This window comes from Anabas testudineus, chromosome 3 (genome assembly GCF_900324465.2).
Source record: "Anabas testudineus chromosome 3, fAnaTes1.2, whole genome shotgun sequence".
NCBI classification, from domain to species: domain Eukaryota; kingdom Metazoa; phylum Chordata; class Actinopteri; order Anabantiformes; family Anabantidae; genus Anabas; species Anabas testudineus.
The window spans coordinates 25,254,961-25,279,500 of NC_046612.1; the positions used below are offsets into that span (position 1 = coordinate 25,254,961).

The 24,540-nt window shown below is 40.3% G+C and overlaps 2 protein-coding genes across 4 annotated transcripts; one reads left to right on the forward strand and one right to left on the reverse strand.

The window, feature by feature from the left end:
• LOC113147654 (protein C19orf12 homolog) lies at positions 1 to 2,539 on the forward strand. 3 transcript variants are annotated; one of them, XM_026338825.1, is made up of 4 exons: positions 3 to 352; positions 771 to 795; positions 1,461 to 1,622; positions 1,897 to 2,539. In XM_026338825.1, exons 3-4 carry the CDS (start codon positions 1,463 to 1,465, stop codon positions 2,160 to 2,162), a joined length of 426 nt encoding a protein of 141 aa, XP_026194610.1. In that variant the 5' UTR covers positions 3 to 352; positions 771 to 795; positions 1,461 to 1,462; the 3' UTR covers positions 2,163 to 2,539. The 3 variants fall into 3 exon arrangements, with proteins under 3 accessions (XP_026194611.1, XP_026194610.1, XP_026194609.1); XM_026338826.1 differs by lacking the exon at positions 771 to 795 and having other exon boundaries at positions 1 to 352; positions 1,395 to 1,622; XM_026338824.1 differs by lacking the exon at positions 771 to 795 and having other exon boundaries at positions 8 to 352.
• A 1,745-nt stretch (positions 2,540 to 4,284) lies between these two features.
• Positions 4,285 to 22,342, reverse strand: LOC113174294 (AP-2 complex subunit alpha-2). The gene is made up of 22 exons (XM_026378170.1): positions 22,100 to 22,342; positions 18,467 to 18,535; positions 17,349 to 17,491; positions 17,021 to 17,214; positions 15,682 to 15,811; positions 15,250 to 15,351; positions 15,046 to 15,154; positions 13,880 to 14,030; positions 13,241 to 13,409; positions 12,857 to 12,994; positions 12,587 to 12,769; positions 12,125 to 12,222; positions 11,752 to 11,983; positions 10,718 to 10,882; positions 9,930 to 10,063; positions 8,034 to 8,116; positions 7,610 to 7,699; positions 7,284 to 7,407; positions 7,085 to 7,201; positions 6,540 to 6,609; positions 6,129 to 6,263; positions 4,285 to 6,041 (listed from the first exon to the last, which is right to left on the reverse strand). Exons 1-22 carry the CDS (start codon positions 22,164 to 22,166, stop codon positions 5,964 to 5,966), a joined length of 2,781 nt encoding a protein of 926 aa, XP_026233955.1. The 5' UTR covers positions 22,167 to 22,342; the 3' UTR covers positions 4,285 to 5,963.
• Between the last annotated feature and the right edge of the window lie 2,198 nt (positions 22,343 to 24,540).

The following is a 24,540-nucleotide window of genomic DNA, read 5'->3' on the forward strand; positions in this document are numbered from 1 at the left end:
GTTTGAACTCGGAAGTTGACCTTGATGTTGCAGTGAACGCATCACTTTCATTCGCGCTCGTTCTCTCCACCAAGAAGAAGCCAGATGGGGACAGCTGAGCTCAGCGGTCTTATCTGTTTGTACGACTGATGCAAAGAAGGCGTTGTAATGTGGAGCTCCGCCAACTTGACTGGTGGTCGGCGTGGATATTTCCGACCTCCGACCTACATCGAACGCAGCACAGTGACACTTGTGGAAAGCAGGAAGTAGGAAGAATACAAGAAGTCAGATCCTCCGGAGAGAGATAAGACCAGAGCCGGAGGTCCATGTGGAGCACAAGTGCAGCGCTGCTCCGCTGCGGATAGGACACAAGGTAAGAAGCTCCTGTATTTACAGAATCAACCTAAAATACCGCACAATTCAGATTCAGTTCAGCATTAAAATGAAACGATCTGGAACTCTTTAAATCAAGTCAACGCTGATTGAACACGTTTTCACCATAGACATTAAAAACTAGTTTTGAGATCAGTTATATAGAGCTGTGTAGCAGTTAGGCAGTCTTAACGAAGGACCCTACCACACCAAACCCCATTCAAAAAACGAGCAATTTAAAATGGACGGCGATGGCGTGTTCTTAATAAAAAGTATACATTTAACTGAGATAAGTTACCATTTAACTTAATTTTTGATGAAGAAAAAGCTGTTAAAGCTGTTAAAGGTGGAGCCGACATTGAAATGATTTTGTTTATTAATTGTAAAATGTTTATGTGTTTTGCTTGTTTTGTTTTTAGGAAAAGTGAAACCAAATCTTTCAGGGTGAGGTTTGTTTCCATAGTTTATGCATTCCAGGTCCTTAAATAGATAAAATATAATACAATAGTAATTAGATTTATGTACAAGTGCAGTAAATGTATATTACTTCCTTACGTATTTATTTGAAAGCACATTATATCTTGGACAGACTTAGTAGTGTACCTTTTCAGAACTGCTGTTAAAATGAATTTAGCCCTGGTTTATTAGTTTGGTCTGGAAACTTGTTCAATTAGCTGATTTGTTGCCAGATTTGGCTTTTTTTAAAGTGCAGTATTAACTAAAACAGGTTTTGCTTTAGTCCCTAATTTTGTAGCCACCTACTAAAGTGTCAGTTTCAGTTTACAGATTATATCAGTTTCTGTAATGACAGCGCTGTATGTTCTCATAAAGTCTTTTAAAAACCTCATATTTGCAAACTCAGTATGAAGAAAGTAAAGTTTCAGCAGTTTGTACTGAAAGTGCACTTTGCATGTGGTCATGAACAAATACCACAGTACGGCCTTCTGCTGTTTCATCACTTCATCTTGTCATCCTAACTCTCATAACTCTGTGTGTGCTTAAGCTTTAAGTCTTAAGTAAGTTTTCTCCTACTCTGAACCAAGGATTAAATCACATCCTCTCCGTGTTTTCACCAACCACTTTCCTCTCTTGCCGGTGCTTCATCGCAGGGATGGCTCCACGCATAGATGACGTCATGCGCCTGTGCTGTGAAATATCAACGCACGATCAGATCAAGGTTGCAGTGAAAAACTCCACCAAGGGGGCGATGGTGGCAGGAGGGACGGCCTTTGTTGGTGGGCTGCTCGGCGGACCTGCAGGGATCGCTGTTGGTAAGAATTACTACTAACAGGTTACTTCAGAAGATAACTAGCCCCGTCCTTGCTGAGAGGGGGATGAAGTCTGCAAAATAAAAATGTGCAAGAATATTAATGTGGATTCAAGTTGAAGAATAAAAGTGTGAACGTGTGGAAGGTCAAGTGCAGGATGCTCTGTGGAAATGTGGCACCAGATTTCCTTTCCTTTAGGCCCCTCTATGATTATGTTTTAAGTTGCTTTGTGATACGGGCACTGAGCCTTTATCCTCCCTGTCTGTGTCTTTACTAGGTGGAGCAGTAGGTGGTCTCTTGGGCAGCTGGCTGACCAGCGGTCAGTTCAGGCCTCTGCCTCAGATCCTGATGGAGTTGCCACCTAATGAGAAAAAGAAGCTCTATGATGATGTTGTGGCTGTCTTGGACAACATGGACTGGATCGATGCGGTCCAGCTCATTTCTCTTGTGATGGGCAACGCCACACTCCAGCAGCAGGTGACTGCTGCCCTTCTTAACTACGTCACAAATGAACTCAGAGCAGAGGTGCAATATAAAGGCTGAGTTAGGATTTCAAATGGACTTTAAAGGGTGTCAAACACAACTGAAATCCTTCACATCATATTGTTGGACATGGGCTGTTTCACTTTTTACTGTCAGGTAGCAGAGTTATGGTATAAGCTAGAAACAGAAACAGGCAGAACTCAAGAAGTCCTGCCTGTTATCTGAAATAGTACGTAATAATAGTCTGGATCTCAATTTCATGTTTCCCAGCTTGAGCAGGAAGCAGGTGCTCTGTCACTTAACAGAAAACTGGTTTCTAATTATGAAAACTCAAGACTTTCCAAATCAAGGCTATGTAATAAGGCTATATTTGTAACTGACATTCAAAATTACAATTATGGGTAATATTCAGAATAAACTGTGATTGTGTTTCCTTATGGATTGGTCATCTTGCTTTTTTGTAGATGTAAACAAGCTCTGGGGTCATTGGATATATTGCAATGTTGACTCTTTTTACATAATACGCTGTAAACCTATATCATGTATCAAACACAGCATTAGCTGTTGCCATGTTCAGAGGATTTATCAAACAACAAGAACAAGAAATCACTGTGCATTCGCCAAAGAAACATTTTCATTACTCGGTAATGAACAAATAGTGACCGCAGCACAAATAATGCTTTGTGCACTAGACAGATGTTAATGTTAATTTGTAATGTCATTTATCCTGCTTAGGTACTGAGTGTGTGAGGGTGTTTTTATTATTGTACTTCAAATGTTTGCATTAATGTTAGAAGACTCAGTCAGAGAAACTCACCAGTCTGTTCCTACACTGAGAAATAAAGACTGTTCTTTGTAATAAGTTCCCAAACCCTGTGAACAATGCCTTTTACAGTGCATCACAAAATGGCTCTAACCAGAATAGAACGACTGGGAGGCCATGGTGCACAACTAAGCAAGATAAATAACACTAGAAAGTGTGTAGCTTGAGAAGCAGACATGTCACAGGTCCTCGACTTCTCTTGGTAAAGTGTAAGACACTAATACATAGAAATACACACAGAAATGCAATACAGTAACAACAGTTTTTTCCATAATGCAGGATTAGGGATTGTGGAATGAGCTTCAGGTTTTACTTTAGCTTTTTAAATTCCAACAACTGTGGTGTGTTTTGTGAAAAGCTGGAACATTGATACAGTTTTTATAGATCTCAGCTCCTCCGGCAGAACATTTCACATTAACTAAACACACCTTTACTAGCTCTTCAGCTTATTCTAGGTACCACATGAAAGCCATTCGTCTGAGCACTGAGAGGTCTGACACGAGTGTCAACTGTATTCAACATGTTATTGAATCAGGAAATCTTTGCAGCATATCTGTGAGTATAAAATAAAATAAAATGCAGTATATATATATATATATATATATATTAATTGCATAATACACTTCAATCAACTGAACAGTCATAAAGTTCAATCAACCACTGATTTACAGACCATAAAAAAAATGGAAGAAACCTCAGGAAGAGCTAAAGAGTAGGGATTTGCCTTCGAGGACAGACGGATATGAAATGTAATAGGTATTGAGTGTACAGAACAAGACAACTTAGTAGACTTACATTATGGTCAAAATGACAATTCATCCCAATCATACAATGGAAATCAATAAGGTTAGATTGAATTTGTCAAGAATCACCTTTGACCACAGAGGGTTGAACAGTGCAGGGACATATCACCCAAAGCAAACAGATCAGTCCAACAGATGTGCTCTGTAGTGTAATATCCAAATTGTGATAAGGAACAGCTTAGACAGGCTCAGTAATACAACCGTAAGGATACGTGTAAAGTTATTGAATTTTGAAAAAGTTGCAACTTGAAAAGGTAAAATTATGGGAGTGAAGTGAAAATATCTCCATTTGTTGCTTTGGTTTAACAAAAAATCTAAAATGAATGTTGTAGCTTCTCTAAAACACAGGTGATACACAGCAGAAGTGGAAGCAGAGCGGTGGGGCAGCTATATTTACCTCATGATTCAACCTACCAAAGCAGAAACACGTGCACGTGTATGTGAACATTTTACCCACTAGGGGGTGTCAATAAACCCACTTTCATTCAATATATTGTTTTACTGTACTGTTCAATTGATCACGTTGTGTCAGTTAAAAAGCACGCTAGATGTGTAATTAATTTAATTAGCTTTTTTATTCATAAAAAACAACATGTGCATCATAATGATGTGCCTGGCATACAAGATGGAGGCTCATTGCTTGTTGAAAGGCACAAACAAAAAAATAACCGCAAGTGAAACTGGCAGTAAATTCTCAGTGCACAGGATCCATCAAGGACACAAACTGGATCTGAGTAACTGTACCTTCCCCATGGGATCAAAGGAGTATTAAAAAACAAGACCCCAACTTAACCCAAACAATAAATTCACTCATCGTGCATTAACTGATCTCTGGGGCCACTTAAGAGTAGCTGAGGCAAACTGTAAATGTGAAACCTACATATGTCACCTTAGGAAGATTTACACTTCTTAGCAAACATTACCAGTCCGGCAAATTCAAGGCAACGTGGGTTTACAAGAACATCCTTGGAGTTTCCTGTGCCTCGGGTACAATAACAACTTACACTACTACAGTTTTCTGAAAACAGCTGTCTGCTGTCTGATGAGACACCTTACTAGTGATCAGTGTGAACCGTGATCAGTGTTTGTTAATGTAGTTATGATTATATTAAACTAACCGAATTTATGACTACTTCCTGCAATATTAACTTTCTGGAGTGTTGCTGCACATATTGTCATATGCATCCACCGCCCCTTTGGATAGAGTCAAACTTAATGCTAAGCATTATGATAAAAGAACGTTTTTATAAAGCAGAAAATACATAAAGCATTACTGAGGTACAGACATATTACAACAGTTTGGCGGTGCTCTGTGAATTAATGCATTTAGGTGTGTGGCAGTGATTTAGACTATGCATATTACTCTTTGATTTTGAAGGCTCTTTCTGTTCTTGACAGAGTAAAAGTTCACAGGCACAACCATGTGAAGTTAAGCAGATATTTTGGAAACAATATCAGGTAGTAATTTCCATCGCCCTCTATATCTATTTGTAATCTAGTGTTCTATACTCACTGTTGCCATTTTATTTTAGTGCCTGAATTCTACGTGTAACATTTATGCACAGTGAAGGTCAAAAACTCCTGACAAACAAGTCAAAATAATAGCAGTCAAAATCTATTTTTGCTTGAAAGAAAAACACACACACACACACACACACACACACACAAAGATTAGCTTTACCTCCTGAGACGACAGATGTTTGTAATTTGTGAAATTAGTGAGAAGTGACATTTAAGTCAAAATTATCCCGTCTGAATGAATTATTTTTTACATAACAAATGAAAGCTTCCCAGTTCTGTTCACCTTTTGTCTCCAACAATACAAGAATAAATATCTCATAGATATTTAAATATCTCAACTGAATTAATCGCGATCATTGCTGATGCATGCTTGCTAAAAAACTTTTCAAATGTCTGAATAACACTACCTGAAGAAGGCATTTTCTAAACTGTTAAAAACTTTGCAGAGCCTCTAAACCCAATGCCACACGTCGGTTAAGGTTCTCATAGAGCAAGTACACTCGCACATGCACACACTCAAACATTCTCACACACAGCTAATATGAAGTAGGTTTAAAATCAGTGACACACTGGTAAAGCAATAAGTGAAAAATACATTTCACTTCATTTACATCAAGTAATTTGGTTTTACAAAAATAATATACACTGTACAATACATCCACTCCAATCTAAAGTCAGACCAGAAGAGTAAACATGTAAAAAATACGGCTGGATTTAAAACTGTTCCGAGAGGAGATCACACAGTCTCACAGACACCGTGTCCCTGCTGGTCCGCAGGGTGAGACGATACATCTGAACAGGAAACAAACACACAGTTACAGCGGCTGTATGAAAGTTCAATACAGGGATGAATCTGTGTATGTGTTTGTGTGTATTTACCTGCGCCTGTGTGTTGGGTTCCAGTCTGAGGAGGCAGCCCACCTGAGTGCTTTTAGTGTGAATGATTCCAGCTCCCACAAAGTTTTCAGAATTGGGATCCACCCCGTCCAGCAGAGCTACACCAAAACCTATGATCTGCAAAAGAATGTAGAGAAGTAAGTGGGATACAGCTGGTATTCCACATATTCAGAAGATGTAAGTATCAGCTTACTCTTGCTATTAGCAGATTGTTGTTAGGTCAGGTATAGTAAAAACAGAACAAGCAATCCTTTTTGAATGACAAATAAAAAAAATGTCATGTGAATGTTGTGTAATGTTGTGGAGTGGTTAAACTGCTCATATACTAGATCATCTCAAAAATGAGTTTTCACACAAGCAGTAATGTTGCCAGCTGAAGTGTTTCTTTTTTACCTTGGCCCTGGTAACATCTTTGTCCATTGGGTGTTTGGCTTTGAAGATTTTCTGAACCTCCTGCTGAGGACTGACAACACAGACAAAACAAGAGAAGGCTGTTACTGTAGGTGGAACAGGCAAAAAAAAAAAAGGAAGGAACATGTTGCTACAGAATTTCTTCTTTTGCACAACAAAACCTGCAATATGCAGTACACGACCTATTTTAACCTTGTTCTCTTGGTTTTTGTATTTTTTATACAAACTGAAAACCCAGCAAATGCAACACTTGGCATCAGCTAAAAAAACAAAACAAAACAAGAAGTGTGCATAACTTGCAGAGAGAGACCACAGCCTTGACGAGAGATTTGGAGTTTGGATTAAGCAGGTATTTTATCATTGGAACTAGAGCTAGATGCTAGAAGAATCCAACAAGACAGGCAACTAAAGTAAATCTGGTCATACTTTTAATATACATAATTAAATCCAATTCAATGTGTCTATCTATTCTGACAAATGCAGACAGGAACCACAACAGTGAACTGACAATGAAAATAGAGCCTTACGCTCCCAGCTGTTTCCATCGCTGAAAGAAGTCTTGGGATGTCATCTCTGTGGGCTGAAAAAACTTGTTCAGCATCACAGGGAGTTTCACAGCAATATTCTGAAGAGTCCCGCCGTGCCTGTTCACACAGTCAGATATTAGCATATATTGTGTGATTGTACCTAAAGAGCTCATAATAAAGAGTGGATTCAGACACTAACCTGAACTGGATGTTGAGCACTGGTTCGTCCATGAAATCTGACACACACTCAATGTTGAGGATCTGCTGAATCTGAGCTCCACCTTCTAGGATGGGGTCCACTGCTTTACAATGGACATTCAGCTGTGGAGACACTGGTCAAGGATTCCCCAGTTGCCTAAATGACACTAACATAAAAGCATTCAAACCCCTTAACATCGTTGATTTTGTTTTGTTAGAAGCCTAATTGAGCACATTTGCTCAAGTGCAAAATAATCCTTCACTGGGAGGAAGAAAAAAATATAATCAAATCTGCCGCAAGAAGCTACTGAGCAGTGGAGAGGATATGAGCCTTGAGAGTGTCAGGACTGCTCACTGATGAGGAGAAGTTGAGGAACTGGGCAGATGTCTTGTTGCCATAGAACACATAGATACGACCTGGGGCACAAAGCAGATATGTCATCTTTGAGTTCAGCCTTTCCACACAATCACATCTCACCATTTATAATGATTTGTAAATACTGATCCTGTTTTGCATTTTATTCTTTTTTGATAGCCTGTAAAAATTATCCCTTAACAGAAACCACAACAAACTCTTGCGGTGGAATCTCCTGTGTATTAATGATGACGGCCCTAAATGTGATTTATGTCTTGTTGTAAGAGGATCTAACACTTGTCTTTCTTTTTGTGCAGTAACGGGGGTATCAGGGATGAATCAGGGATGAACAACTCTAAGTCTACTGAGGAAAAAAATCACATAAAAGCTGCTCACCCAGGTTCTGCCTGTACTCAGACCTCAGTCCAATCTGCAGAAGGTGGTTCTCATACAGGACACCGTTGTTCTTACAAACAAACCTGGAATTTACAAGCACACAGTTTTTTGTTAAAAATATGGCTTAAAAGATTAAAGGAACGTAGAATCATCACAGTATAAGTCAGTTATACTTTAGTAATATTGGGAAGGAGAACTGACTGTGAATCATTTTCACCTGCTTTGGTGTAGATAAAAGTGACAACAGGTGCAATGGAGAGGCATAAAGCAAGACAGCCCCCAAAAAGGAAATAGTTCTGCATGTGGTGGCAACAGACAAATGCCCTCTTCTTTTCCTTCCTAAAAGCTTGTGTGTGTCCTTGTCACTACTGGAAGATCAGGTTGCATGGGTACATTTACATTTACATTTGGCAGATGCTTTTATCCAAAGCGACTTACAAGTAAGATAGAAGGTACAAAGGCAGGCAAAGTTAGCACAAGGAGGTCTTGCCTAAGGACCCACACTGGAGGTAGGCCATAACAATCATAGCCGGGATTTGAACCCGTCTCCCGCATCCAGCCGCATAAAAAAACTAAAGAAATTGTTTTATGATCTAAAACTTGTTAAAACGTCCAGTTATAAACTAGTCATGTGACACCTGCTAACTGAAAATCTATGCAGGTGATGACACTTCATGAAGCTGTAGAAATGTAGAAAACTACGTTAAATTTTAAAAACTGGTCATGTGGAGTCTGACAGAAGTGGTAACAAACACCCACTCTCCATTCCCATTCTGAGGAATGTTAGGTATAGTGTTACTGGGGAGCTTGCATTTGACCTTTTTTTATCTGATTCCCGTGTATTAACAAACTTAGTGAAAGGACAATACAATAATAAAGAAGTGCTGGAGTCTAATCATTAGTGAAACATGGAAGTTTTCCCCCTAAGCACGCATCAGCAGTCTCTTATTACTGGAATATCTCGCTGCCAGGATTACTGCACCAGTTACAGTCCACGTCACTGTGATCTATTGGCTACTGAGCCTGCTGGGAAACGTCTGTGATGAGCCTGACATGCTGCTCTCCCATTTGTGCCCTGAAGGCACTCCTGTCATCATCTTGGGGGACCTGAATGTCTACCTGGACAAATCTCAGACTGCTGAAGTCCTTGCACTTCACAACACATTTGACCTGAGACTGGTCCCCTCTCCTGGATCTCATTCTCACCCAGAACTGCTCAACAGATAACATCTCAGTCCCTCCTCTACATATATGAGATCACACCCTCATTCATCTCAAAGTCTCAAACTTTATAAACTCCTACTTGTCACTTTCTGATGGAACCCCAGGACTCTCAATCCTGAGCCCTTTTCTTCTCTGCTCTCTGCTACCCTACCCCAACCACAGGTCCTCTCTACCCTTGACACACTGACAAATTATTCAGCACACTTGTCTGGATAGTCTCTGCCCTCTCTCTTCAAAGCCTGCCCATAAATCCGCTCCTAATTCATGGCTCACTGTTAAGATCTGTGAACAACGCACCATGCTCAGGAGTGCTACCCACCTCTGCACTCTCAGCTGCCTCACTCTTAATTTAAAAAAACTTGATGACACCAGAACTCTTGCATATATTTTTCTGCAGTTAAAACCTTTAAAAAAAAAAAAAAATCTTGCACGTACAACCCTCAAACAGAAACAGCTAGAACACTTTTATGTTTTTCTTCTTGGCTTAGATATTTTGCTTGTTTGTACCTCATTTGTAAGTCACTTTGGACAAAAGCCAAATAACTAAATGTAAAAGTGTCCCTTTAACATTTTTGGTAATGTGAATTATCCTACAGTATGTGTAACTATTAGCAAACAGTTAAAAGTCTCCTTGATTTCTTTGCTAAAACCAAGCTCACAGTATTGCTCCACCTGGAAAAATTTTCCTCGGACACATCTGTGGACGCAGGGGTGGAGGTGTCAGAGAAGACATCAACTAGCAGACTGGATCCCGTGGAAGGGGTGGAGTTTAGATTCAGCAGGTCTGTGAACGGGTGAGTGGAGCCCTGGGAGAGAAGCGTAGGAAAACATCATCTTTAACGTACAGTCCATCTATAGTGTGTTTGTGCATTTCATATGTTGCTAAGTCACTGTCAACTGAGAGCCGGCAATGTTCATATTGCATGGCCTATGAAAAAATCTTTCATACACAGTTTGTATTTAGTATTCAGCGACAACAGTCGTCACCATTGTTCACCATTTCCAATAAACAAGACGCGTCTACTGGATACTTTCAGTAACACGGCATATTTCTATAGGCTCAAACCACATAATAAAATATGAGACCAGAGTAATAATTATGTAATTAACTCCACTGTCTGTTGTATCTGGTAATATACCATGGTCCCAGCAGAGGGTATGATGGAGCTAGAGGGGACAGGGCGGGGTCTGTTGGTAGGGAGAAGGTCTGTCAACAGTGAAGGAAAACACTAACAGAGAAAAAGAAATAAGCACAGAGGAGTGAAGTCAGGAAGGACAGGAAAAGTGAAACAGATAAAGAAGGAAATACTAAAAAAAAGAAATTTGAAATGAAAAATGAAAATGAAAATGAAAATAAAGGCAATGAGGAAGATATTACAATACGCTAAATGTGACTGTTTTGGGTTTGTTAAGGATTACAGATGATTTTATTCCTTATTATAGCACTATTGTGGAGTTACCTGGTTAGTGGCTTCATTTTTCTCGCTAGGCTCAGCGTTGCCATTGACATTCCGCCGGGAATCATTTATGTCGGGTAGATGGCCTGGGCCCTTCTTCTTTTTAAGCTTGGCCAGGATTGAAGACTCTCTCTCTGGGAAGGGGGGCATTTCTTCTAAGACTGTGGCCTGTGGACATACACAGCAAGTGAGAGTGCAGTACTTTGGTATCACACTGTAAATGCTGGTACATGCTCAAAATTAGTTAGTATGTTTTAAAGCAGGGTCATCATTGCACAAGCATTTGATGAACCAACTTAGTGTGCCAGATATAACAGGTATGAATACACTGCTCAAAAAAATTGAAGGAACACTTTGAAAACACATCAGATTTCAATGGGGAAAAACTCTTGCTGAATATTTAAAGATCAGATCTGGTCCAAGGCATCACTGAGCTCCCGGACAGTTTAAGGTGCAACCTAGTGGCATTGGATGGGCCAAAACATAATGTTTTGAGAGGTGTTCTATTGGATATAGGTCAGGTGAGCGTGGGGGTCAATCAATCAGGAACCCAAGACCCAATGCAACAGCATAGGGTCTGACAGTGGGTCCAAGGATTTCATCCCGAAATCCTCATGAATTTGTTTCACTATTAATACATTTCTCCAGACCATCGCTGACGCACCACTAAACTGATCAAGCTAAAGGATAAATAGGCAGCATAACGTTCTCTAAAGCTTCTCCAGACCTTTCATGTCTGTCACGTGTGTGTTCAGGCTCTCATCTGTGAAAAACACAGGGGCCCAGTGGCAATGTGTCCCAATGGTGAGTATCAAACTTCCTGTATGTACCAGTCAGTCCAACACTGCAACAGGCTGCACCTACGTGACATGACCGTTTACGATCCTCATGACCCTACTTATATTACTTTTCACCATCTGATGATATGAATCCTAAATATAACATGACCATTCCCAGTGTGACCAGTGTCTGACAACTGAAATGTGACCGACAGGCTGCTGTCAGAATTTTGCCCACTCCCCGCATGGCTGACTAACCAGGATGTCAGTACTGGCCACGCAGCTGAGCCTCAGGTACTCGACAGCTCTCTGCTGGAGCTCTACGTCAGCGTTGCGGAGCTGGCTGTCTGACCGCAGGACGTCTTGGATCGTGCCTTTCACTTCTGGAAACAGGTTAATGAATTTGATATAGGCTGAGAGTAGCAGAGCCCGCGTTGGAACAGAACACAGGTGGAACTTGGAGTGGAGAAGGTTGAACTGAACCAATGGACTGAAAGGGAACACATAAGAACACTAACAGTGAAACGTCCATTCATGTCAGCTCTAGACAACATAATGGCAATACACCTGTGTTTAAGTTATAAGACTGAATTCAAAACAGTAGAATGCAACATGTAAATACTGCCTGTACCTGGAGCGGGGGTCGCCAGCAATTAGGTTACCAAACTCTCCCAGGATGTAACCCCCAACCTTAACCAGGTTCTCATGGCAGGCAGGGGCCTGTAGTGCCTAAAATTGTTCACACAATGTTGACATTGGGTTAAGAACAACATGGAAGAAACCAGAAATTCCTATCTAATGAAAGTAAGATTGGAAATAGAGTAGGCGTGAATATGTACATGGAAATCACATAATCCAGATTCACTTTGCAAGGTCATTTAAGATTTCTTGGGGTACAGAGTAAACAGGCTGCCACTGGTAACACTAGATTTTGGTTACTTCTCCCCTTTTTTCAGTGGCTCCTTTAATATTCCACAATGACTCACTCATTCCTTGTGTGGTTTGGGCGTTTTCACAGAGGACATTCTGGCAGCTGCTGCACTTAGCGCAAACACAGGCTTGGAAATTACTCAGCATAAATCTCCATGCCTACCTCAAAGACGGTTTTGGCAGCGTATCCTTGGACGTCATCTCTGTTTATGACGATCTGAATGACACGATACCACACCTCCTCACTAACGTAGTCACCAGCGATGCGGATGAGGTTGAGGATGGTATCCACGTACCAGGTGTAGTCCACAGCATACTTTTCTGCCAGAATAGCTACTTTGAGCACCTGAGGAAGAAAAGCAACCGGTTGTGAAGAAAGACTAGTAAAATACAAAGGAACTAAATGGTTTACAGGCCTGTAGTGATGACCCACTATCTCTTCTCGGATTGAGTAGTCAGCATTCTCCAGGTAGCTCAGCATCTCGGCCACAATCTGCTTGGCGTTGCTGCGGTCACACATGGCGTAGAGCAGATCCACAGCTCGCTGGCGGACACTCACATCTCGTTCTGTCTGTAGAGAAAACACACGTGAACACCTGAAAAGCAGTTGTATTCTTCTTAGCTAAACAGAGACCAAAACTTCACCTTCGATGTTCTGGTATTTATTTTTAGTATCAAAAAATAAAAAATTGAAATGAACACAATGGATTGATTTTCAATAATATCTTTTGTATTGAATAAAAGTGAGATGATAGTGTGACAGGTCTTTGTTGGCAGTCAACTGTATCAGTAAGTGTAACAGTTTAGAAGAACTTACCTTCAGCGCATTGATCACAGTTTCTATGTGCGTCTTTACTGCCTCGTGAGAAAACTCAGAGCTGGCCAGCGTGCACATGCTCTCCAAAGCGAGGTAACGAAGGTTAGTTTCCCTGTGCTGCAGGAACTGACCTAGCTGGTTGCAGGCTCGTACCAAAAGGGTGGGCTCACTGTCAAACAAAACACAAAACAATAGCTGTAGTGTCCAAATGCCAACACACATATTTTGACATCCAAAAAACCCACAAGTGCTACACAACAAAGAAGAGCAAGTTAATGAGAGTCGGGTTTGGCCTGTGGCCTACATGTGAGGTTTTTTGGTAAAGCAGAACCCTGTCAGAGGTTAGAGTTCAGCATTTGGTGCTTTTAATGCAGTGTTAGACTGTGGTGTCTGCTATAGCTAGAATAAAAACTAACATCTTTGACATCATGCTGAAACTACAAACGAACACTACATTATTTCCAAAAGTCTGTATTGGTCAATACATTCTGTATTAACAAAAAAGTTGCTTAAACTCCAAACCATCCGTAGCACCAGCGTAGAACTAATCTAGTAATGCTGTTCTTTTTCCAAATCGCACATCTATAATTTACTGATAAGGGGGATAAGGAATTTATTGGCACAGTTGATCTGACCAACCTGTCATGGTGGATAATGAGTGAAATGGCTTCAAACAGAACAGCATTCTTAGCATTGGAGTGCTGGACCTTCTTGGACTTGGGTGGCTCCTGGGCTTTATTGAGGATGGTCTCCAGACACTCGGTCAGACGACCTCGCAGTGCTGCGTCCTCTGCAACGACACAGGACATGTAACATCATTACAATCATTACTTCCAAAAGCCATTTTAGAAAACATGTTTAAATTTAACAATGAATGAAATCACTGAATGAAATGTCACTTTAAAAGAGACAGGCATTACAGCCTTCAGTGGTGGATGTCTAAGCAAACAGAGTCAATGTTTTTGCTGCCTTTTTACCAAAAACAATCAGACTCATAGGGATTTTACATCATTTTACAAGGCTCATTCCTATAGTTTTTTTTTTTTTTACTTTTTGTGTTATGGCGCCATCTAGTGTCAAGATAACATCATGCAACCTAATTCTAGTCTTAAAGATGGCTGCAAAGATTTTAAGCATTCAAGTTCCTACATTTATTACAAGAAGAAACACTACAGCGGTGAAGTCGTTATCCATCCACACAGTGCTTCTGTTAGGTCCAATATATGCTCTGTGTGCATTGGCAAAAAGTGTTTAAAGCACTGAAATCGAACAAGACTTAATTCACAATGAGGCAAAAAGTAAATCACTAAATTACAATTACTACCACGGGCCACAGATGTGTTCTAAAAATATATTAATAATACAAATGTGGTGTGGTGTAGTGGTGTATACTGTAGTTTTGTTTTGTAGAAAATCAACTGACGTGAAGATGCTTCAGGTGTGTATTACCCTTTAGAAGTTTACTACAGGTAACAACAACGTAATTTCTCATCTTTCAGGAGGAGGAGAATATGTTGGAAAGCTATGGATTTACAGAGCCTAAGGGTGACCCTAGAGAGAGGGTAATAATGGGATTAACAGGATCAGTTCTATACCCATTGTAGATTGGATAAAATGTGGCTGTTACCTTGTGGAAAAAAGCTTAGTTGGCAGTGAAAGAAAGGGTAGAAAGCAGAAATACCAAACAGTGTATTAATCTAATTATAAATAGTGACCTAGGGACCATGAAGAGCAATACTTTTTTACAGTCTGGTTTACAGTTTGTTTTTTTTCTCCATCTCAGACAGCATTGTACTGTACCATACCAGGTGGGGGGTAGCACTGTAGCAGGCGCAGCAGTTTAACAGACAGCCATGGTGCAGCTACAAAGTAGTATGTATAGTCCTGTAGATCAATGGAGGCGGAGCTCACAATCTGGACAAGAAAGAACAACACAGAGCATGAATAGATGATGCTTTTATCGTAGGCCTCGGTGAGCTTATGTGTGTGAAGTCACGTAAAGACCCCACCCTACTGAGCCTGGCCACCGCCAGAGAGACGGATGTTTTAAAGTCATCAGGATTCTTCTGGGCCAGTGTGGTAATGAGGCTGGTAGCTGCTGTTACAACACCCTGAAAACAGAGGAATATGCATTACACAAAAATGAAATCAGAAATGCATCATACTTGCATCATTAAGACAGTGATGTGTAGTGTATTTTGTTTTTTGATACTGAAATTGCTTCACCACCACCAACGATTGTAATTTTTTCCAACTTTGAGCAATTCCATTTCCTGTGTCTACTGAATTGCTAAATAGTGTGTATCTACAGCACACTCAATAACCCAGAGCATTTACTGTGTTTAAAACTCTGCTTTGGGTATACAGTACTGTTCACTTTTATGCTACATACCCAACCTCTGGATTAAATATATTGTATAGAATGGGAACATGGGTCTTACCAGGTGCTGATCATTAAGCAGATGGACTACTCGTGCTGTCCAATCACCCATAGGCACCAGGTCAGGAGAAGACCTGTAGAGTCGCAGCAGACATAGGGCTGCACTCTGCTTCACGCTGTCCATGGTGTCCCTGATTAAGGCAAACACATCATATTCCACTGTCTTAATGTCATACTTAAAGATGAATTATTATCCTTAATAAACTTTCTACATTTTTTTAGAAAATATAAACAACATATCTTAATGTGTGGGACTGTGCAGTACAAAGCTATCCCCTTCTAAAGACTTTGGAATTTGGAAAGAATTTGCTATCCTAATTTCAGTCCTGGTTGCATTGGCTACATATATAATTACTAGTGGCTATAGTACAGTATTTTACTACTCCAGGCTACAGAGTGTCATACAAAATCTAGTGTGGGAGCAAATAATCTGTAAGAAGTGCAACAGAAGCAACGGGTATATGGTTGTACAACACAAACTGTGAAATGAATAGATTTGTGACATATTTGTATTACTGAGATTCATGGCATAAACACCACACCCACAAACTGATGCACTGCTTCAGTAGTTTTCCACACAACAGCATGGTATAGTAAATGGGAACTATATGAAGAGTCTTGCAGCACTTGCGGCTTCCTACTTAATAGCTCTTTGTGGCTTTCTTTGTTCCATTAGTCCTTTGCCAAATTTAAAGAATTACTGCATTCAGTTTGATAATGCAGCTTGCCCCACCCACTAGTGGTGACAACACACAAGAACATTCTCATATTTTTCCCTTTAATTACGTTACTTTTCCCTGTGAAGTCTGTTAGTCAAGTCAAGTCATATTGACCTAGCAGGGGTTACTAAAGGTAAAAATGTACAGTATGTACAAGAAAACTGGTAAATTCTCTTAAAACTCTTACACATAGTACATAAGAGTCCAACTGTTCTTATGAATAGCCCTTTTTGTTCTCTTCAACACATACACAGCAGTGATGTAGTGTGGATCAGGTAGAACAGATCACACGTGACCACCAACTCTAATTCGGCAGTTGAACAGCTATCCATGAACACACAGGCTACTTAAGAGGTCATTACAGAATGTGAAGTAGGCAAATGGCTAAAACGCAAAGTTTACTAGATAAAGTGTGAAATTAAAAAAACCTTAAAGATTACAGCTTTAAGTCAAAAGGTGATTTGAAAAACCTGTGTAATTTCATTTTCCTGCAAAGCACAAGAATTCAAACAGTACACTTCTCATATTGTCTCCCTTATTGTAATAACTAACAGCAACAACTTCACTATTTGAGACAGAGAGACAGTTAAAGATTCTGTGCATTAATGTTGGTGTACACACCCTGCCACCAAGATGCGAGGAACTTCAGAAGCAAAAGCCTCAGCCATTTCCCTGCTGCCCACATTAGCAATGCAGTGCAGGGCCAGGTTCATGAAGGTCGGATTGCGGCTGGCCAAGTCATTCTTAATGGCGTTGTTGATCAGACGGATCAAGTCGCTGTTGGAGTTCACCAGCACTGAGATGAATAGGTAACCCTGAAGGGGAATTTGGGGATAAGTTATTTTCACAGGCCTTACCCATATATTGAGGTGGATTTCATACAAACATACTGTTAATAATCAACAAGCTTGCAACTTTAGATGCTGGATGAACATAAAAACAAACTTACAATTTGTTTCTCTGTGTACTTGTTGGAACTGAGGAGGTTGACAGCCTCCATGTGTCCAAAGTCAATGTCATGGCCCAGAAGAAAGATGAAGAGCAGCTTGCAGACATACTTTTTTTTACTGTAGCCATCTAGAGCCTTGTCTCCTGTTCGCACATGTGTAGATACACACAAACATCAACAATCACACAAAAATAGAGTTAATGCCAACATAAGGTTACACATGCAAGCATTTCAATTCTGCTTCTGTAGACTTTCTTTGGTGACATCTAATGTTTTTGCTATCTCTCTGATGATTTTGTTTTGACTTCAGCTTTCAGCCTGAGCATGGCTTGAATCACTGGTAGTGAGGGACTTGATATTCAAGTCAAGTCTATTATCTACATTTGTAAATGAACTAATAAAGCAACAGTACACACCTGACCGCTAACAGCTTTTTCAGTTACATCTGAGCTCCAAAATATGAGACATAAGAATAGCTGTAACTGATTGGTGAACAGCAACTGAGAATAAAGTAGTAGCAGTAGTAGAGGAAATAATAATAATAATGCCCCTTAATTATTTTTTTAAGGCACTACCAGACAGAAATTCATTTAGCCATTTGTGGGTTCAAGAATATTAGGATGGATCTGGTTGTCACATGACAGAAGAAGGTAGTTTTACAAGACATATAGCTGTGACAAGCAAAATTAGAATGGCAATAAATTTGCACTGTAGATACAGGAGAGTTCCTTAGTAGCAGGGTCAATTCCCACACACAGTGTCAGGTCTTGACCCTGTGTGTGGGAACTGAAAATGCTAACCCCTTAAAATTAATCTTGTATAGTATGTCATAGAGGGAAACAGCCAACGCCTTATTCCACAACGCAAAGCAAATAATTTCCTCTTAAGAATGAAAAATAAATGTATATATTGTACATTTAGGCATATTCATGGAATGGCACCTCCTTCCAATGACATCATGTAAGTTGTGAAAGATGGCAAGCTGTGAATTGTATGTGTAATGGATTGACAGCAGCAGGAAAGCTTATGTCATTAAAAGCTACTGTAAAGGCTGTTAGTTTAATATAAAATCAGTAGACCTGTAGTTGGGTCAGTTCTTGTCAGAATTATTCACGTACCTTTAAATTTGGAACGAATATTGGCCAGTTCTTTGTTTATCCTCTTAATCTCTGCCTCTTTACTTTTACCTGCAAATACATCAAAACAATTTGCATGTTAGCTTATACTGCTATGATCAATCAACACAACCTTATACATAACTCTTTTATGTGTATTTATAAAGGACAGTCATGCTCAATAATAAAATGTAATCATCCCTAAAGGCAAAAATTTAGGTAGTTTGGTAGATAGAAAGATAATGTCAGTAGTAAGTAATCATCTGCTGATGGCGAGGGTGCTGTAGAGTCTGATGGTTGTGGGGATTAAAGATCTTTATCTTTCAGTCCTGCAATGCAGTGAGGTGAGCCGTCTACTACAGCTACTTCTCTGGTCCATCAGGATTTTCAGAAGGGGATGGTCTGTGTACTGTAGAATGGTCTCTATTTTTTTCCACCATAGCTTCCAGTGAGTCCAACCTCATTCCAGTCACTCTGCAGGCTTTTTGCATCGGTTTTTCCAACCGCCTTGCATCCTTTTGTTTTAAACTGCCTCCCCAGCAGACGGGAGCATAAAACAGCACACTTGCTACTGTAGTTTGATAAAATATTTGTAGCATCTTCCTGCAGATGTCTAATGACCTAAGATGTCTCTGTCCTTTTTTATTTTGCACGTCTGACCAGGCCAGCTTATTGCCCAGGTACACACCTAGATATTTGTAGGCTACCACCACTTTAATGTCTGTACCCAAATGCTATAGACTTTTGAAAATCCACTACCATCTCCTTGGTTTTAGAGGTGTTTAGTAGAAGGCAGTTTTTTGTGACTCCAGTCACTGAAGGATTTCATCAGTCCCCTATAATCCTCTTTCTGTTCATTCCAGATACTTGCAACAACTGGACTATGTTAACACAATAAGACTCAGATTTTACAGCTGCCTATTAATACTGCAAATCGTCTATTCCCCCACAACCCAAATGTGCTCTTTTGGAGTGAAACTCATTGTCATGTTCACGGAACCCTCTTGAGATGACATATGCTTTATGACACATAACTGCAGACAATAAAGATTAATAGACTGTGGCTATGAATAATACAGAAGGTTAACAGCAATACTCTGATAGGCTGTGACTTTAAAATAATGCTCAAAGACTATGGGCGGCTTTGTCTCAGCAGGTAGAGCAGTAGAGTGGTTATTGACCGCTCCAGCAAAGAAGACTTTCTAGCATAACTTCACCTACAAAGGTACATGGATGAGGGCTAGTTTAAAAACCCCAGCAATGCTTGCAGTATATCTAATAGCTTTATTGTTAACACTGAAGTTGTTGCTGGAGTTTTGACATTTCCTTCTGCTTCTGCAGCTCATCTTTTTCAATGTGGTGATTTTCAACAGATGCTTTTCTGCATAGTACTGTTGCTGTCACAGTTTTAAGGGAGGGGGACGAGGCAGGAATGAACTTAAACAGGATTTATTAAACACACTACAAAAACCAGGGAAACTAAGGCGGGTGTCACCGACACTACAAAAACATGCAGAAACACGAGAACAAAGTAACAACTTAGGGATCAAAGGATGAAACAAAAACCACTGCACAAGGGCAGGAAAACACTCACGGGGAAAAAACAGGTAACACAGTCCAGAGTTCAGAGGGGGAACAAAGTCCAGGGAATCCAGGGGGGAAAGCACAAAATCCAGAGTCCAGGGGGGGAAGCAAGACAGGGCTGAGGAGGAGTGAGCAGGAGCAAGGTTGGGCAACAGTCAAGGAAAGCAACAGGCAAGGAACCACAGGCTGGAGACAGGCAAGGAAACAAGAAGGGGGAACGACGACGATCTGACAGGGGAGGAAAGTCTGAGGAGAGCTTATGTAGTGTGAGGGGAACACAGGTGAGTCCAATATGCCGCTGATTGGCAAGAGCAGAGGGAGAGAACTGGCTGGTGGGCGGAGTCCAGAGGGAGAGTGAAGTGGAGCAGTGAGGGAAATCCTCAGCTTGGCCTGATGCCAGGCCGAAATCATGACAGTTGCAACATTTGGTTACTTGAATTGCTGCTGAATTCTCATTAAATCTTAGCCGTGAACACTGAGGTTAGTGGTTGTTGTAGCGGTCAGATCATTTAGGAAAGGGCAGATTTTTCAGAAAATCCAAAAGAGAAGATCAAAGAGGTTTCAGGTCTACTTGCAACAACCCCTTTTGCCAAAATGCAGTTTGGGTTACCAATTAGGGGTTAATCAAGATCTCCAGACTGCACATGGTAATTATTTCACTAGAAATGTGTATCTGTGGAAAAGGTTGGACTGAGGATTATTTGGTTACAGCTTACACTGAAATAGCAAAACATCTACACAGAACTGTAAAACCACACAGACTCTACACTAGTGACCTGACAAGACCAGCTGATCAGTGTGAGCTTCACATATAGTTGTGCCTGGGCATCTGCAACATACTACAATGTCTGAGCAATGTTGACATACACATATCGACAATCAATGTTGTCTGAAACCTCAAACCAGAAAACCAGGCTTTGCTATCCCTATCTTTTTTTTCCCAGTATTTTCACATTATGGATGCAACGTTTAGTTGACTGAAATTAGTTGGTGACGTCATTGCATGTGTTTCCACACACATATGAATGGGATAAAAGAAAATAACAGCTCTTATAGACTTTCTGAATTTTGGTAATATCCAACACTGTACTTGCACAAAGCAGCTATTCTGATCTTTCTTTATTGTGTTTGTTGTTAGCACATCTGAAGCAACCTAAAAGAGATAAAGATTTAAAAGCTGATAGCTAAATATGAGCCACTGAGTAATTGTGCAATTCTCATTCTGAATAGTTGTTTATTTGGCTCAATAATCAACAGATGAATCGACATTGTCCTTAAATGATTATAATCATTATAATCAGATAATAATCAGATAAATATTGCATATATACACACACACATGCAATGAATATATGATATTTATAGGTGTGACAACAATGGAGTCTACAACGTTAATCATGTATAATTTATCTTCAATGGACGACTAGGTCTGGAACTGGACACTTAAAATCCAGTCAGCTACAGCTTTTATGTTTCCAATGTTTTTTTTTGTTTTGTTTTTTTTAATCATTTCTGCTCGATAATCTATTAAAAACGTTAAATATGGGTAAAAATAGCCTTATGTCAAGACCGTTCACGTCGTTGGGACGTTAACGTTGCCTCAAGTATCCCACAGGAAGTGGACTGGCAAATTACAACAATTTCTAAATAGTGTTAAGGACCAATTCGCTATATTCCCGAAAGCAAACTGTTTGGAAACTAACCCGTCACGTTAATTGTATAAACTTGAAACGCCGCAGAGTGATTTTAGGACAGTCCGGTGTTATTCTGCAGTTAGCTGGGCGGTCCACGCCCTTTGACATGACGGTAGCAGCTGGAAGCTAGCGGCTAAGTAACTAAGCTAACTAAGTGGTTGTCCGAACCCACTTTGACACGTTGAAGTTACCGAAAAGTGTCGCGGACGTGAGGAAGGACAACGGACACATGTGCTGACAAGTCGCCAAAACCATGCTCCACCTCACTAGTACAAACCAGCGTTAACGTTACACCAGCTGACTTGTTACTTGCCTGACCAAGAAGTGTCTATGAATGTTACGTTATAAACAAACTTACAGTTCCTGATGTCAGAGATGAACACGGCCAGGCCACGCATCCCATCTCCTTTAGAGACCGCAGGCATGTTGTTCGCTTTCTGTAACGTTCTCTCTCCTCTATTTAAAATAGCCCAACTATGTAGAGCAGCGTTATTTCCAAGTTGTTTTGCTAAACAGCCAGGACGTCGCGCTGTGTAGCCGGAGATCCCAGATGTAGGACTGAGACAGGAACCAGACGAGCTGCGGCTGCGTTCACTTCATCTCGAGCTGCACCTACAACCTAACAAGGCTGCGTTCCATTCATGTGGCGGTCCTAGCTGTCCTAGGCTGGCCTGTCCTGCGTGTGGATCAACCAGGTGGTGCTGCAGCTATATAATAAAAATGAAATATCCCACACAGGACTGGGGACTAAGGATGTTGGTGTGGCACATTAAGTTGATATTAAATTATTATTATAAGTTAATATCAGCATAACTAAAACATCAAAATGGATTAATATACTCCAGGAATGCTCCATGAAATGCATTTTCATAACTGTTACGAGAACAGTCCAGACTACTGTGTATTTACTTTTATCTTTTAGAGCAACATGTGGCATATTCTGACTACGTGACTCTTATTAATGTATTATCTTACTTCTGCTATCCATTCATACTTCATTTATCTGCTTCCTTCGTTTTAACAATCATGCTTTCAGTTAGGCCTCTTCTTCAACTGTGCTGCAGTTATTAACACTTTACTGAAAGTAGTGCAACTGCAATCAGCATAGAGAGGGAAGGCTGGTGATAGATCAAATGCATCAAACTCTACAGCAAATCTAAACAGTTTCAAATTCTAAACACTCAACAGCTTGTTCAGAATTTAAGAAAAGTTTAATTGATCCTCCAGAGTGGTTTTACTACTCAACTGACCTGAACAGACTCATCAAGTGTAGAATGGAAGCTGGAAGGTGTGTGAGTAGATTTAATAGTCAAAACCCTTCCTGCCTCATATATTGCTGTGTCTGTTTTACATGATTAAAAATAATTTTGGGAGGGCCACTTACATATTAAAAAAACACTGGATGAAGCACTTGGAAAAGGAAACAAAGCTGACACAAAGTAAAGGTATGAGGTACAGCAGGAATGTTTATTAGAAGAACCTCTGACTTCTGTGCAGACAAGACCTTGCAGTTTTGGCACAGACTAAACAAACCTGACTGGTAGGTACAGAAATCTAGTTAGCTTTATTGTGCAAGGGATATTGTGCAACCAAATCAGCAAAATCTGCAGTGTCTACAAATAACGAAAGAAGCAACATTTTACACAGGATTATTAAACTTCTACATTTCTCATAGAAATGATTTGATACATTATGTAAATTAACAAAACAGCAATATATTTAAAAACTGGTTGCAAAGGCTAATGAGATGTTGTGTAGAACACATAGACCCCGTTTACTTTGGTTTTAAAATGTGTTTTGGACGATCACATAAAAAGGGGACAACTGACACACAGTTCACACCTGTCCTCATACATGCATCTCCAGGTGTCCAGCAGACCACTTGTATCCCAGTTTCATTACTGCTGACTTCAACACTTCGACATATGACATAAAGTTACCTTGACCACGGGCCAGCTGCACCATACCTACAGAGGGACAGGAGTATGGGGCAGTCGCTCTTTGCAGAGAATTCCAAATTGCAGCCACATGCTGAGCTTACTGGTATAATTAAGGGCCAATACACCTGTTAACTGCACAAAGTGATGCAGAAAACTAGGAAATTGCAAACTGTTAACTTACATTTTCTTGCCATTGTCTATGCCCGTTAAGTTGTTGTTCATACACATTCACTGTTCTTGTACTGTTCCTTGGTTGTGTAAAGCTGCTTTGCGATAATGTCAATTGTAAAAAGCGCTCTACAAATAAAATTGAATTGAATCGAATTGAATTGTTGATACTCCGTCAACTTCTTTGAAAATTCATGTTTGCAGTACACCCTGCCGAATGGTTAGCTGGCACTCACTCAACATGTTGGAGAGCTGGACAGGGCCATAGAAGGTTATTAATCTATCAGTAAGACCGGTACATGATCCTGTGTTCAAGGAGGAACAGAATGAGCACTGCCAGAGCCCTACAAAATGACTTCCAGCAGGCCACTGGTGTGAATGTCTGCGATCAAACAATCAGAAACACACTTCATGAGGGTGGCCTAAGCGGCAAATGTCCTGTAGTGGGCCCAGTGATCTCTTGTGAGCACAAATAGCACAAACTAATTGCTATTGCTTGTGTAGTGAATTCTCTAGAAAATTACCTGCTGTATTCACACATGGACTCAAACAGACATCACTCAGGCCTTGTCCTAGACATCTGGTAGGTTAAAATCTGGGCAGACTGACTCGGACATTTGGGTTCTCACATACAGCTTCTCCCATGTATGTTCCAAAGACATATAGAATTACAGTGCATTACTGAAAACAG

Coding starts and splice junctions, on each gene's coding strand:
- LOC113147654 (XM_026338826.1), top strand. CDS start 1,463: ATGGCTCCACGCATAGATGACGTCATGCGCCTGTGCTGTGAAATATCA. Junction 1,623..1,896: donor ACCTGCAGGGATCGCTGTTG/GTAAGAATTACT, acceptor TGTCTTTACTAG/GTGGAGCAGTAGGTGGTCTC.
- LOC113174294 (XM_026378170.1), bottom strand. CDS start 22,166: ATGCCTGCGGTCTCTAAAGGAGATGGGATGCGTGGCCTGGCCGTGTTC. Junction 15,352..15,681: donor TGCTTAATGATCAGCACCTG/GTAAGACCCATG, acceptor CTCTGTTTTCAG/GGTGTTGTAACAGCAGCTAC. Junction 7,700..8,033: donor TGAGTACAGGCAGAACCTGG/GTGAGCAGCTTT, acceptor TTTGTGCCCCAG/GTCGTATCTATGTGTTCTAT.